Genomic DNA, 16,816 nt, shown 5'->3' on the forward strand with positions numbered 1-16,816 from the left:
CGAACCCACGCCAGAGAGGTAACTGGATTAGAAGTCATCGACTCTAACCCCTCGACCACGGAGGCGGCATTAATATCAATTAATTGAGTGAGAATTAAACGAAGGTCGAAATCAAAATACGTAGGGCTTCTTTTAAGTACCTTCAAATAACATAAATATTGTGATTATTGTTTGCTACTTTACCATACATTTGTATGTAGCAAGGAAATATAAGCTACACGTGCAAGTGCTGAAAAATGTTGAGACAGGCTTATATATACTTATATGTGTGGCTTTCATTGTACTTATATAAATATATAGGAAATCAGATGATATTATAAGGCGTTTTCCTATCCAGACCTGTCCTTTCTGTTTGAAAACACTGTCGTGTCCTTTCCTATATACATGCTTAAAATAACTTTCTTATCTTTAAACAATACTTACTTTTTAAGAATTTATTAGGTGTCGAAATGCTAATTAAGTCGTTTACAAGTGAATAATTTGAATTACCTATAAAATGCATGACCAGTAAGGTAGACTATAAATAGCAGTTCAAAGTAAAACGCAAGGATATTTGCATTTTCTTAGATATATATTGTTAACCATTTCTTTAATCTCAAGGAATAATTCAATCAAAGTTACATGTTTATGTGTGTCATGGGTTTAAACGTCCGTATCGTAATTTCGGACGTTGAAATTTACAGCATGTCATCAGACATGCTATTATTTTTAAACTTTAAACATTATTTTGTTTCGGATATTTCAAGCTTCAGTGTTTCTTGAATAGAAGTCCTCTGATTAACATCATCATGATAACATCATCTGCAGCAGCAGTAGCAGCAGCAGCACTTATTAGAGTTCACGTCACAAAAATGAAATATTGACTTACTGACACCATAAAAAAGTATGGGCATTTTGAACATCACACTGAGTTCCGATTACTTCGTACATATAATGGGTTCGTCCGAGTAAATCCACTGGTGCGTTTAGAGTATACCAAGTGGTACCGATACTAAAATACATTTGGTATCATTAATTACCATTTGATATCACTGGTAGGCTATTTAATTACTCTGAACAGCTTTTATCATACTGTTTGTGTCATTGGCAATATAATATACATTTTTACCAAAGGTGAACCTGTGTTGCCAATAGCACCTAAGCGGACTGACCTTGATCTTTAGTTTAGTCCAGTTTATATATATTTTTTCGATAACTTTTATCCAAAAAATAAATTTGTTTATTTTCAAATCTGCCCTTTTTACATTTTGTAAGCGTGCAATATTATTTCAGTCTAATTTAATCAATTTAATTTCAATCAGATAAGGATCCCCATTTTGAATGACGTCATAAGTATTATAAGACTTGCCAATGTATAGCACTTCTCTGTTTGGAAATTAATCTTGTGTCCGTAAACATTTGTACTATTGGTATGACAATTTATGGTAAGTGAACCCAATGATCTTACTGTGAACACACCCATACTAATGCCATGACATCTTAAATATACTAATGACGTCGTTCAAAACGGCGGTTCTGAACTGAGGTTCATTGTTGTATGAAACTTAGTCTAATATCATGTCAGGCTGAAGTGATGTTGTACATTTGCAAAATGTACAAAAGTGCATGTTATTTGCACTACAATACATTACAATAAAACATGACCAAACTAAGGACAAGATCAGTCATCTGGGGTGCCATTGATACCAATTATGGTTCACCTTTGGTACCAAAGTTTATTAAATTGCCAATGAAACAAATATTATTATTAAATATATTCCGAGTATACTGTTTGTTAATCAGTGGTATCAATGGTATTAATTTTATCAATGGTATTTTAGTTTTGGCGCCACTGGGAATACTGAAGTACTACTAAGTCGGAGTATCAAAGTAATGTGACCTACATAAAATAATGTAATCGATTGTCAAACTGACCTACAACTACCAGATTTAGAGCTAAACTGAAATCGCAGTATAAGTAGTATATACTCTTTGACCTTTATCTGAACGTGTTCTTTTCATTTACGTATGACCTAATCTTTGAAGCCAAGTTTTTGTCCAAGCTTTTATGCAGAATTGAACTTTTACATAAGTTGAATTACTTTTACATACTCTTTTTGTTGATTTTTATTGTATGGTTGAATTTGTTCATGGGAGATCTATGAACTAACAACATCTCTGATGCCCCTAACACCGCTTTGAGCGGTAACATATGATTCAATATACAGGTGATCACGATAAGTAAAGAATCAATGAAGAAATGTTTTCTCTTTGTATTTATTCCCTTCAATGGACTGGAGCCCGTGGGGTATTAGAACGCAAATGGAGGGGCAAGTGACCTGCTTTTGGTACATTGAGGGGTTCATGGTCTGTAAGCCGTATATGATTGGTTAATCAATCTTGTTTCATTAGTGATTGGTTATTTTTTCCATGAATCATTTTTAATAAAACATATAAATAAAAACAGCTAAAAAAGGATAATATGTCGTATAATTTGATTCTCGAAGTAAATCTGGACTACCTTCTTCGACACTCATTCTACTTATAAGAACCCTGGCTTTTCCACATATGTACTGTACAACAGTTGTCACTTGTTAATTAAGACTCAGTCGCGTACTGTATGAAAGACATGTCCAAGGTTCGAAACCCGATGAAAGTCTATGATAGATGTGGCTATGTTTGAAACATCCCCTTTTAAGCGTGATAAGACAGACAATTATTCTGTGGTAGAATTTTAGAATTTAGGTCGTCCAGAACGGCAAAATTGAAAATGTTGAATGCTCGGTTATATTGAGCCTGATTATCCTGATTGTGAACTGCTGTACCTTCAATACATGTACACTATAACAGTGCAGTAAGGAATTCAAGCGCACTTATTTATTATCAATAGCTATAATCTACTTTTAGAAGCTGTGAACTATTCATTATTCTAAAAATCTATTTCAATTATCTAGTTTATTTGGTGCAGGTTTATTTATTGAAGTACCGTTTTGATCAGGTTTTATGGACAGTTTATACATTAATGGTTACTTAGAGGCGTTTTTTAGAATTATCATATTCAGCTCCAACTGTGATTTATTTTATTTAATTTAGGTTTAAAACACAAAAATGTTTATAGAATGAATAGAATAAGGTATTCCAAATTCATTTATATGACCAAACTCAAGGTCTCAAAAAAGCTGCAATAAATTATATTATAGAACATTGACAAGGAATAGAAATAAACAATCTGACAACGAGTAGAAACAAAAACGAAAAGTTACAATTTAGCAACTCTTTACAATGAAATTACATCTGTAAGTAGCAGATCAGCATTAATATACCGCACACTAAAGTAGAAATTTAATAATACGTTGTATTAATTGTAATTTATCACATTTGCATATACATTGTATAATTAATTTAAAAAAAAACTCAGATTTTCGGAAGGAAGTGTTCTATGATATAGAAAAATATCAGAGTCTTAAGTTGCTGTATGTTAGGTAGGCAATCAACTCCATGATACAGTACTCATGCACTACTACTGCTGTAGTATTACATCTAGAACAAATGTGTAAAGTAAATTTTTCAAATTGAAAACAAAAATCATACGATATCTTTATAAAGAAGTATTTAAACTTGGCTGAACAAAGCTATTTAACTCTGCTATGACGACGTCTTTGTTTTATACTCAATCAAGAATCCAAACACTTTTTTCCCTGAATAATGCATTTTTTATCACCATAATATATTCTCAAACTTAACAAATATTTTTCTATTGACAGTCAATATAAAATATTTTCTTTCATCGAAAATACAATACAGTTTACTTACGTATTACATCCTTTATATATTGCCTAAATTATAGGTCTATATACACAGCTAATAACAATGTTATGGTAGAAGTCAGCTAATATATTCTTTAAATTGCCGTGAATATCTGTAAAGGGTAAACTAATAAAATGATATTCGTTGTCAAAGTGAATAAATGCTACATTATTTTTTTTTCGTGAAAATTAAAAAAAAAATAACTTCTGTAATATTTCTATTTGCCTTCCTGTAAGTAAACGATCAGTAGAGTATCGGAGACTGTAACTCCTATAGTGCAAATCTATGATTAATATGTGTTACACATGACACATATTTCCCGTAGCTTCTGATGTAGGGAAATTTTGAAGTCAAGAACAAAATTGTTGAATGTATTGATTATAAATGGAACTGCTCACTGTTTGTAGCTGTGAACTATATCATTGTTTTCTTTATTTTAGTATGATTGCAACACTATAATTGGACCCGGTTTGTTTATTTATTAAATCAACGTTTGAAGTAGATTTCATAAACTGTTTAATATATTTAAGGTTTATTTGAAAATAAACTTATTAAACAATTGATTTAACTTCTCTTACGCATTACATATAAGTGTAAATCGTAAACTAGTATTGCTAGTAGGTGTTGATTAAACCAATATATTTTCACTTCTCAATTAATTGCAACTACTGCTTTTGTTTGTACTTATAAAGTTTGCTTTAGACGACCACAGAACTCTTTCGTGATGCCCTTTTAAAATAACTTCTACATGTACAGTTTCTCGTTATTACAAATGCAACATGACAATATACAAATGACAATAACATACACTCAGAGGCACTTATAACCCGACACTTACATTTTTCTGTATAAATACGTTATTTGTTGACGAATTTTGTTCAAATTTGGACCTTACAAAATTCAACATATCATACTTACTACTTAGATTTATATCTATAATTCATCGAAAGGAAAATCGAGAAAATAACAAAACAAATAGGCTACTGCAAAATGAAAAATCACAGAATGGCTGTAAATATTTGTAGCAAAATGAACAGTCTCTGAATCCCATAACCAGTTCAAATACTTTGTGTGTCCTCCCAATTGTCTATAACATTGTAAACACCTTTGTCTCATAGTTCTCCATTCCTGAAAAAAGTGCTTGCTCGAGTTCTAGCAAAATGCGAGGGGCTTCTGGTCGCTTTCTCACACGCCTGTTCAATTCAGCCCACAAGTGTGATGTTAAGATCTGGTGGCGTGGGAGGAAGGAGTTGCTGGAACTCGAGCAAGCCCTTATGTAGTGATGGAGAAATATTCCCCAAGCTTTCATGAGAAACTCTATGAGACAGGTGTTTACAGGTTGTTATATAGCCATGGGAGGACACACAAAGTATTTGAACTAGTTAACTTATATTTAGAGTTAAATTATGCACAGCGCGTTAACTATAGTTACCTGCACTCACAGTGTCGTTGATTAGCTAATTTTTTAGGGGTTACTTAAGAAAGAGATAACGATAGAAAAGTCATATTCAGATGCTTTTACATTGGTTACTTTTTCTCGGTTAGTTTTGCCTATGAGGAATGCCACCTGGTCGATACTCTTTCTATCATATACATGTAATACATATTCTTGAAAATTTAAGCAGAATGTTTTGAGCGGAGAATTGACTTTTTTCGATTTCCAAGTCTTCACAGCTTTTATTCAAAATTAAACAAACCACCGGGCCAAACAACTATCCACATTTTCTGCAAATAAAAAAAAGCAATATATTGTATGTGATAAATGAAAAAAGTAAAATGTCAGCTGTGGTAAAAAAGAAATACTATGAATAGAAATAACTGCAGCGCTGAATTATTTAAGTAATATTATACATGTATATGGGTATGTTAAATATATTGTAACATTTATAAGTCGCAATGTCGCAATTCTGATATGAAACAATTTTATATTTTATAACAAATACGAAAACTTGTGCCTTATGAAAAAAACTGTTAGAAATGAAAATATATTAACATCTGATATTATGACAAAATTCTTATCCATCCATCTGCTCTCACACAAAAAAAAAACGTGCAAATTGGAGCTGAAAGAATCTCGGGAATTAGGACGAAATTTGAATTTCTATTGACGTTGAAAATATAATTTGATTTTGTGACTTAAAGTCCAATAAAAAAGCAGTAAAAATACCATATCATCAAGAAAGATACATAAATTCCCTTTAAAAGAAATAGGTATAATAGATATAAATATTAATTTGTTCATGTAAATTCCAGCCAAAGATGCTATACTTTGGCCAAATTGTAATAGTATCGCTTTGTACATGTATATAAAGTACAAATTTTGTCATGTCTTTCCTGCTAACTTACTTTTGTCAGATTGCTTTTAATGTATAAGTTTTGTGATGTTGTTTCTTCTGCTACTGGTTTACCAAATTATACTGTATTATTTTGTATATGGTAGTATTTTCTGCTAAAATATTGTAATTTTATCAACTTGTATATAGTACAGATTTTGTGATGCCATTTCTGTACTTTAAACCAGATTACTTTTTTTCGATTTTGTATAGCCTTCAAGTTTTGTGATGATTTTTTCTGCTAAAAGCAGTACTTTTTTGCCAAATTATATCTGTATTATTTTGTATATGGTTCATTTACTGTGATGCTTTTTCTGATAAAAGCAGTACTTTGGCCAACTTATAACAGTGTGCGTAATTTTGCCAGATTGTACTTTTATTAACTTGTATTACGTACAGATTATGTGATGCTTTATTACAATTGTATCATTCTGTATAAGGTACAGATCTAGATGTGATGTCTTAAATTCTGTTCAAATCAATACTTTTGCCAAAATAATGGTAATAGCATGAAATTGTAAAACATATACTTTTTGTGATACTTGTTATGCTTAATACAGCATTTGTGCTATATTGAAATTGTATCATTTTGTATATCGTACAAAATGTGTGATGCTGTTTAATGAACTGTTTGGATTGATAGGTAATATACTCGTTTGTCATGTCATGTTTTAATTATGTATTTGGTATGTTTTAAACCACGCCTGTTTTTCCTTTAGTTCTTTTTCTCTCTTAACTCTTGTATTCCGTTAGATGTGCCTGTTATTATATGATATTCTTGAAGTCAATGAAAGCATTATGAATTTGTTGAGGAATGTTGTATATGAATAAAATGGACAAAAATAAGAGTCGTTAAGTCTGTTCCGTATGCTATGTGAATTTCAACAAAGACGGAGAGAGAAGCCTTGCAAAGACGGGATTGGGCTTGTGTGTTTTTTTTTTGTTTGTTTTTTTTTTGGTGTGGCAGGCATTGGTTGTTATTGGCGTAAGTATATTCTACAATAACTGTGGGGACACTGATGTTTAAATTTGAACCGTCTGCATCGATATAACATACCTTGAATTTTTCAGAAATTTGTATACTTGAAGAGCAAATGGGGCTTGTGATTTATGGCAAACCCGTGAACCCAGATAGAAAGGCGGTCAAACCTAAAACTGTTGACCTAGTTAAAAGATATGCGAAATGTGTAGAGTTAAGAAGATAAACACTGAATGGCGGTTATTATTGTAACATAATACATGTTGACATTGGGTCAAAAAGAAACAAAATGAAACATTGTATGATAGTCATAAAAGAAGGTCGTTTTAGATATATATAACCGAGGCCAAATCGAATCGGATACATGTATAAAATTTGGATCAATATATGTACATCTTTTTCAATTCATGTTTATATATAATAGGGTAGATATCTATCTAAGTAGATTCACATGAAGCGTGAAAGAAGTTAGATGAATACGTATACATGTGTATCTTTATTGAAAACGTGTGTCTTGGAGTTCTAATGAATAGAAACGTGCGCATCTTCTTGGACAATAAAAGTGTGGCATGAAGCGTTACAGGGAGTGCCGCAGAACTGGCGCAGGTGCCTATATACGGATAATCTTTGGTTTTGTCGCTCGGGATCGATATTAAAAGCTATATACAGCATGAAAGCAGACGACACAAGCAATATTACTGCCAGTACCAAGATAAGATGGAAGTATTCACAATTTTATATTTTGTGACGTTCAGTTTAGTTTTAGTGCATGCTTACAACATAAATTTGACGTCATGTCGGACTTGCTCGAACCGGGTATGTATAAATATAAACACCTATGTTTACTTATCTATGACATTGTATATATATGTGTAGGGTCAAAAATGGTTTCGGCAATAACAAATAACAAATTTTTGAAATACCGTAGTTATAGTAAACGTGACAGTTTGGCAATTGAGACTTATTTTAAAAAGAAGAATTTGGGAGTTTGAAGTCTGCGCGTTATCTTGGTAGTTGTTTATATGCTACGTGCGCAATACTTTTTATGATTGCATGACTGAAACGGCTACAATTATTCATTTTTATTATTGCATATGCAAGAACAGAATAATTGAATATTAAATATAACGTTGCGCTATTAAATATAACATTGTATAGCAGTTATGTATAAAATTTAGATCAATATAATTATTTAACAGTACATCATTCTCAATTTATGATTATATATAGTAGGGTTTTTTATAATATAAAATGAACATAACATATATAAAATATAGATTTAATTTTGTGTAAAATATAAATGTTATAAACTTTTTTAATATGGGTGATTTTGAAAAAAAAAGTGTTAAAACATAGTGCTAAAATTGCTTACTTTTGGTGAAATGATTATTTTGAAATGACTATATTTAGTTCAGGGAATGAAATGTTTTAAATGGTTAAATATTTAATACATTGCATATTTATGAAATATTTTATGTTTTGAAACAACATGTGATAAGTAATAATTCTTGACTGATGTGTATTTTGTATGAACTATTTAATGTAAATAAATAACAAAACATGTTAATGATGTTATGGATTTTTTTTCTATATATGATTATATATATATTCTACAGGCTGTCTTAATATGCAGTAAAAGTGATATTAAAAATATAAGGTTTTAATAGAATACAATACAGTTTATGGACAGAAATAGATGAAAAACCATCATGCTTATTCTTAAGCAGTTTGTGTAAAATGTAATGTACATGAAAGTGTTAAGGTACAAACATTATAATTATAATGTATAATGTAGTTTATGTAAAATATGATATACATGAAATAGTCTGTACATGAAAAAGTTTATTTTATGTATATAGAATAATCTCTAAGCATAATGCAATCATTTGTACATGAAATACTGGCTAGCTGAGCAAAAATATTTGAAGAAAATCAAACTTGAGAAAAATTTACTAAGATTTTAAGAAAGGTCAGAAGATTCAAGATTCAAGTAATAATGTTCATATTATGTTCAATTAACAACTAACCACCATCCTTCTATGTGTGACTGATATGGTAAGGTATATTTTTGTATATTTTGACCTCTTTTTGGTACTTAATTTGCTTGGATTTTAAGAGCATAGTGCAATTTGGAGATTACTTTCTTTGTTCACTTCACAATATTTTACTTTTGAGTATATTTTCAACATAAGCATGATATTTTCAGCATAAGCATGAATCTCGAGGCATGCTGCTTTAAGCACTTATTGTACATGTAATTTTAGTTAAAATGCAGTGTACATAAAATACATATTCTTAGTAAAATGTAATGTACATGAAATACATACTCTAAGTAAAATGTAATGTTCATGAAATACATACTCTAAGTAAAATGTAATGTACATGAAATACATACTCTAAGTAAAATGTAATGTACATGAAATATGTACTCTAAGTAAAATGTAATGTACATGAAATATAAGGTCTGAGTAAATGTAATGTACATGAAATGTAAAGTGAAAGTAAAATGTAATGTTCATGAAATATAAGGTCTAAGTAAATGTAATGTACATGAAATATAAAGTGAAAGTAAAATGTAATGTACATGAAATATAAAGTGAAAGCAAAATGTAACTAATGTACATGAAATATATAGTCTAAGTATAATGTAATGTACCTCACGAAATAATGGATTGTTTTGAAAAAGTATGAGTGAATTATAATGCTACATTTTAATATAAAATATTTTAGTTAGAAAAATTGAAATCCCATTAATTTTGTTAGGAAACATTAGTGGTGAAATTATTTTTACATGCACTAAATTATCTTAATAATTTGAACACTATAAGATGCTTTAATGATTTAAACAAGTCAAATCCATTAGGATAAGTTGTAACTTGTATAAATTAAGCAAGGTAGGGGTTTAAAGTGAAAAATATTTACTATTTCTTGGTAAAAACAGTCCAAACCAAAAATCACCAATCAGTTACTTTAATTATGGACATTTCTTAATACTTAAGTATCAAACAATTATATTTCTTAAGATATATACCAAATATTAAACATTCCAGTTATACAATTTTTCTATAATATCAATGCATAAGAGAGGGTTTAAGTGAAACATTTAATAAAAAAAGTTTAATTTTGGAAACATACTCATTTAATTTTGACTAACTGTAACTTTTTGTTTTTGTTTCTTACATAATATATGTATTTTGTTTGCATGATTTAATTCACCTAATGATATTTCATTGACTTTTCTCACTTAATTTTTCATTAAAAAACAATTTTTTTTAGATTTTATAAAGATTCTAAAATGCTTTTATGATATCTAAAACTTTAATTATTATTGTTTTCATTATAAAAGGTCAATGATTGAATTTTATAGAGATATAATACTATTGATAATAGCAGAGCTGTTGGAATGTAAACAAGCATTTTTATATAGTAACAAAGGTATGTGACTAAGTGACTTCCAATTTTTGATGTTGTTTACTATTTAATCAGTGTTATGTTATACAAAATATTTGTGAAAAATGACCCAAAATTTTTACACTCATTTGAATAGTAGTAGCATTTATTACATGCTTTCCGGTGGTTTATAGAAATATATCAGTGATATAAAACTGGTAATTTCACTGTTTGAAACAGTGAAATTACCACTTTGATAATTTCACTCTTTTGAATTTAAGCCCCTTTCGTTGTTTAAGTGAAATACCAGCTTGCACAGTACTGGGTACCAACTTAATGACGTGACGTCGTAAATGACGTCAAGCTGTATTATTATTTGGCGCGCTTTTCATTGAGTATTAGGTTTAATGTATTTTTAAAATGTTTCTTTGCATATAATAAAAAGAAAATTTGTTTAGTTTAGTGTAAGATCGAAATATATTTCACCTTGTGAACACCAAAAGTTCATATTTCACTCGTGGCTGCGCCACTCATGAAATATACCTTTTGGTGCTCACTCGGTGAAATATATTCCGATCTTACACCGAACTAAACAAATATCCTCTATATAAATATGATTTTCAAGTCATTTCCGAGTATATTTCTTATTTATCCTTTGCATATATTTCTGTTTTAAGTGTCCCAGCTGATCTATGGAATAAAATGAAACAGATTTTATTTTCATTGTTTAAATTGATTGTTTATTTTCATTGATTGTTATGGTACATGAATAAAATGTAAAGAATTGCTGATTTGCACAGAAACAAGCCTTAGATTTAGTGATGATATCGATAAATAACAAAACATTAATACAAAAATAATCTGATCAAAATGAGGATCAACTTTAAGATCATAATCAGTATTTGGATCAACTGTAAAATGCCCATATCTTACAAAAATAACAATAAATATATTTTAAAATTGAAAAAAACATGCTATTTTAAGTACAGTTCCTTCAAGTTAATATTAAATATTTATTCAATGAGGATAGACAATGGAGAATTTTAAATGGAGTTTTTAAATTTGATCCTAATCCTGAACTTTAAATCTTTAATAAGTAAACACAGGGCCATGATATAAGTATAGATCAGACTTTAATTGGGTTATAATTGTTTACCTTGACTTGATACAATTTGAGCCACGTCACGACAAAACCTGTGAACATAATGTGTTTGCGACCAGTATGTATCAAGACCAGGCTGCACATCCGTGCAGTCTGATCAGGATCCTTGCTATTTGCTATCAGTTTCTCTACTTGTAATAGAGTTGGTAAGCGAACAGCATGGATCCTGATCAAACTGCGCAGATGTGCAGGCTGGTCTGGATCCATGTTTGTCGCAAACGCACTATGTTGGTTTTGTCGTGACGCGGCTCATTTTAGCATTTAAGTTTTAGATGATCTTATGATTATGACATCTACATAATTACAAATAACAAACAAAATTACATTAAAGCATCATGGCTCAATATTCAAGCTTACTTTTATTATTTTCATGAAAGTTTTGAAAATGTATTATAAAGTAGAATATTGTGAAGTGAACAGAGAAAGTAATATATACATTAATGCTAGGGCACTTACAATCCATGAGGATTACCAAAAAGATGTACTTTGTTACACATGCCATAGAAAAACAGTGATTAATACTTCAAAATCAGTCATTAATTGCACATAACATGTAAATTATTACTTGAATCTTGATTGTTTTTACTTTTATTAAAATCTTCGTAAATTCTCTCAAGTTAAGATTTTCTTGAAATATTTTGGCTCATCTTGGGGCATGCAGCTTTGAGTTTTATAAGCTGGATCATTTAGTTCATACAGAATTTGTTTACTTTTGATTAAGCTTATATAGACAATTTTGTTACACAATTCTGGAAGTAATTTGAAACAAATAAACTGGAAATAAAGGAAAAACTTATTAATGGGGAAGATTGTTTTGTCAGTTTACCTGCAGGCAATATGGACAATGTCATGTTTGTTCTCGAAATAGTTAGAATAAGAATCTGCATCGCTTTCAAAATTGAGAAAGCTTGCCTATGATTGGCTGTTTGAAAGGTCATGAGAAGGTGACAACCGATTGGTGGTGGACTTCAGATCTTAACGCATAGTGTTGTTAAGGAGCTGATTTTAATCAGATTGACCTTGGGTGTTACAAACTTAAAGCAACACCCGGGGGTCAAAACCACCTTGCCTGCTGGAGCTGATTTTAATCAGATGAGGGCTATTTCCTTCTTTGAAATAATGCTCAAAGTTCCACTTCAAACTTGCAGAAATATGATTATTAAATAATATTTAGTAATATTACTGAGCACACTTTCTGGGTAACTGACAATTGTCAGAGGACTCAGTAGCACTACTTCTAATCTTAGAACTTTTATTATATCAATTGGTATTCTAATTAATGTTATATAATATGAATATATTAATGTAATTAGAAAATGGGTCAACGCAAAATAGTAAAAAACAAACAGTTGAGTCAGATTTACTGTGACTGTATTAAAATTATCATTTAAAAAATGCAAAACTAATAAAAAATATTGTAACCTCTAATTCAGCTAAATATATTGGTTGGCTGGAAATATTCTCAAAAGGAAAAGAAAAAAAGAATCAAAGTACAGAAGGTGCTGAATTTGTTTGGGTCTCAGAATGTCAGAAAGGTGAAGGTTGTGAGATTATAAACCAATTTGTTTTAAAGTGTCAACCAAATTCTGTTTCCAGTGTTATAACTTTAGTAAATTGGGCTATAAGACTAATTGCAACACTGATATTAGATTCAATGTTTATTTGCTTAAACAATTAAAAAGAAAAACAAAAACCTAAAAAAAACATCAGTTGCCTAAACTTGGATTTGAACTCTGGACCTCTTGCTTCTAAAGCGAGCGTGTAAATCTCTCGACCACGGGGAGTAATAAGATAACAGCCTGAAGAATACCATTTTATTCTTAATAAGAGTTTGTAACCCATAATAATTTCGATATATTTTGTTCACGGTAAACCTTTGTTTAACACTGAAATAAAATAATCAAGGAGCTGAATATAAGCATGTATATCTATAAGAATAACACAATATTAGAAATCTTCGGCCAATCGGTAACTATCTTTTCTTTACGAAAATTAATGCGCCTGTCATTTGACAATCTTTACGCAGTGACCCCCCTTAATTATCCGGCGTTAATGTACATATGAAGGGAAGTAACCGCTTCGAGGAGTTTGGACTACTTTCGGTATTTGCAAATAAGAACATCAGGGTCTGAAATTTCGCTACCATTATTTACAAATAAAAACTGTTATTTTTATAAAGAGTTGTCTTCTTATCATTATCAGGGGTTAAAATTTATTCAACATAATTGAACATGACAGTTGTTAATAAATGTAGTGAAAATATAGACAGTCATGTTCATTTGTCAGTTAATAAAGAAGATAAATATAAAGAATTATAGTGTTGAATATGATTTTAATTTTATAATTAAAAAAAACAATGAAAAAAAACCCAACTTTTAAAAGAATTCAAGTTTTGTGGGTAAATTTATATATTCTAATTATATATAGTAAATATTAGACACAGTCATCGTAAGTAGTGGACCCACACAGACTATAGTCTGACAACCAGAGTAATCACCAATTTCTCCTCAATCCAAACTGCCACCACTGGATTCCTAAGCAGACGGACCATTTTCATTTGTTAAAGGTGCATGCCTCCAGATGAGACAAAATATTTCAATAAAATCAAACCTGAGAAAAATGTACTTAAATTTTAGGAAAAGTAATGGATTTGAGATTTAAATAATAATTTACATGTTATATGTGAATAATGATAGATTTTTGGCCGGGTTGCACAGGTGCAAACCCGGGTTATAGTATGGTGAATGTCGGGCGGCAGGCGGGCGGCGGGCGGTGGGCGGCGGGCGGGCGGAAAAAAAATTTCGTAACAGTTTTCTCAGCAACTACTTATCACAGCCTCTTGATATTTGGCATACAGCATTGACACATGGTTCCATACCGTGGGATTCGATTTCAGGTCTGTCGCTCATCCACTATCTGTTTATCCACTTACTTAAATTAGTGAGATTTTTCAACATCAATGGTAGGAAATTTTCGTAACAGTTTTCTCAGCAACTACGTATCACAGCCTCTTGTTATTTAGCATACAGCATTGATACATGGTCCCATACTGTGGGATTCGATTTCAGGTCTGTCGCTCATCCACTTACTGTTTATCCACTTAGTTAAATTAGTTAGATTTTTTGACATTAATGGTCAATGGTAGGAAATTTTCGTAACAGTTTTCTCAGCAACTACTTATCACAGCCTCTTGATATTTGGCATACAGCATTGACACATGGTCCCATACCGTGGGATTGGATTTCAGGTCTGTCGCTCATCCACTATCTGTTTATCCACTTAGTTAAATTAGTGAGATTTTTCAACATCAATGGTAGGAAATTTTCGTAACAGTTTTCTCAGCAACTACTTATCACAGCCTCTTGATATTTGGCATACAGCATTGATACATGGTCCCATACTGTGGGATTCGATTTCAGGTTTGTCGCTCATCCACTTCCTGTTTATCCACTTACTTAAATTAGTTAGATTTTTTGACATTAATGGTCAATGGTAGGAAATTTTCGTAACAGTTTTCTCAGCAACTACTTATCACAGTCGCTTGATATTTGGCATACAGCATTGACACATGGTCCCATACTGTGGGATTCGATTTCAGGTCTGTCGCTCATCCACTTCCTGTTTATCCACTTAGTTAAATTAGTTAGATTTTTTAACATCAATGGTAGGAAATTTTCGTAACAGTTTTCTCAGCAACTACTTATCACTGCCTCTTAATATTTGGCATACAGCATTGATACATGGTCCCATACTGTGGGATTCGATTTCCACTTAGTCGCTTTACCACTTCCTGTTTATCCACTTAGTTAAATTAGTTAGATTTTTTGACATTAATGGTCAATGGTAGGAAATTTTCGTAACAGTTTTCTCAGCAACTACTTATCACAGCCTCTTGATATTTGGCATACAGCATTGACACATGGTCCCATACTGTGGGATTGGATTTCAGGTCTGTCGCTCATCCACTTCCTGTTTATCCACTTAGTTAAATTAGTTAGATTTTTTGACATTAATGGTCAATGGTAGGAAATTTTCGTAACAGTTTTCTCAGCAACTACTTATCACAGCCTCTTGATATTTGGCATACAGCATTGACACATGGTCCCATACTGTGGGATTGGATTTCAGGTCTGTCGCTCATCCACTTCCTGTTTATCCACTTAGTTAAATTAGTTAGATTTTTCGACATTAATGGTCAATGGTAGGAAATTTTCGTAACAGTTTTCTCAGCAACTACTTATCACAGCCTCTTGATATTTGGCATACAGCATTGACACATGGTCCCATACTGTGGGATTAGATTTCAGGTCTGTCGCTCATTCACTTCCTGTTTATCCACTTAGTTAAATTAGTTAGATTTTTCGACATTAATGGTCAATGGTAGGAAATTTTCGTAACAGTTTTCTCAGCAACTACTTATCACAGCCTCTTGATATTTGGCATGCAGCATTGACACATGGTCCCATACTGTGGGATTCGATTTCAAGTCTGCAGCTCATCCACTTCCTGTTCACATTAATGGTCAATGGTAGGAAATTTTCGTAACATTTTTCTCAGAAACTACTAATCACAGCCTCTTGATATTTGGCATACAGCATTGACACATGGTCCCATACTGTGGGATTCGATTTTAGGTGTGTAGCTAATCCACTTCCTGTTTACCTACTGAATTAAATTTTCGACATTAATGGGTCAATGGAAAATTTTTTTCGTAACATCACAGCCTCATGATATTTGGTGTACAAATGCAACCCGGCCTTTTCTGTCTTTGACCCATTTTATAGTATTTATCATCATATTTCTATGGCGTTACTAACGCAGGAAAGGCTATTTTTGAATATTTTGTCCACATTTTGGTAATTAACATGGGTTGTGAGTGCCTTTTGTAATGTGTGAATTGCTTCCTTTCGATTTCTTCACATCATTTCACTTTTAAATACATTTTCAAAATTTTCATCAAAATGTGCATGAATCTGCTTTAATATACCATGGATATACATAATGTACTCTAAAGAAATTCTAAAATAGGACTTAAGATACTGTGTTAGTTTAGATACTATTCTTAGTTCAATATGATTGAACCTTACCCATTCTAAAAATCTTAAATGTACCGGCCTGTCGTAAATCTAGGCAAAACCATCCAGCATTTTGATGGAAAATTCAAAA

General features: G+C 31.2%; 1 protein-coding gene across 1 annotated transcript in view; it reads left to right on the forward strand.

The window, feature by feature from the left end:
- Positions 1-7,122: 7,122 nt before the first annotated feature.
- Positions 7,123-16,816, forward strand: part of LOC132734006 (uncharacterized) — a 68,509-nt gene continuing 58,815 nt past the window's right edge. The window contains exon 1 of the mRNA XM_060720706.1: positions 7,123-7,914. Coding sequence (XP_060576689.1) covers positions 7,816-7,914 — 99 coding nt within the window. The 5' untranslated portion in view covers positions 7,123-7,815. The remainder of the gene's footprint in view (positions 7,915-16,816) is intronic.

The sequence above is a fragment of the Ruditapes philippinarum genome, unplaced genomic scaffold (assembly GCF_026571515.1).
Source record: "Ruditapes philippinarum isolate M1 unplaced genomic scaffold, ASM2657151v2 ctg3372_1_1_1_1, whole genome shotgun sequence".
In the NCBI taxonomy this organism is placed as follows: Eukaryota; Metazoa; Mollusca; class Bivalvia; order Venerida; family Veneridae; genus Ruditapes; species Ruditapes philippinarum.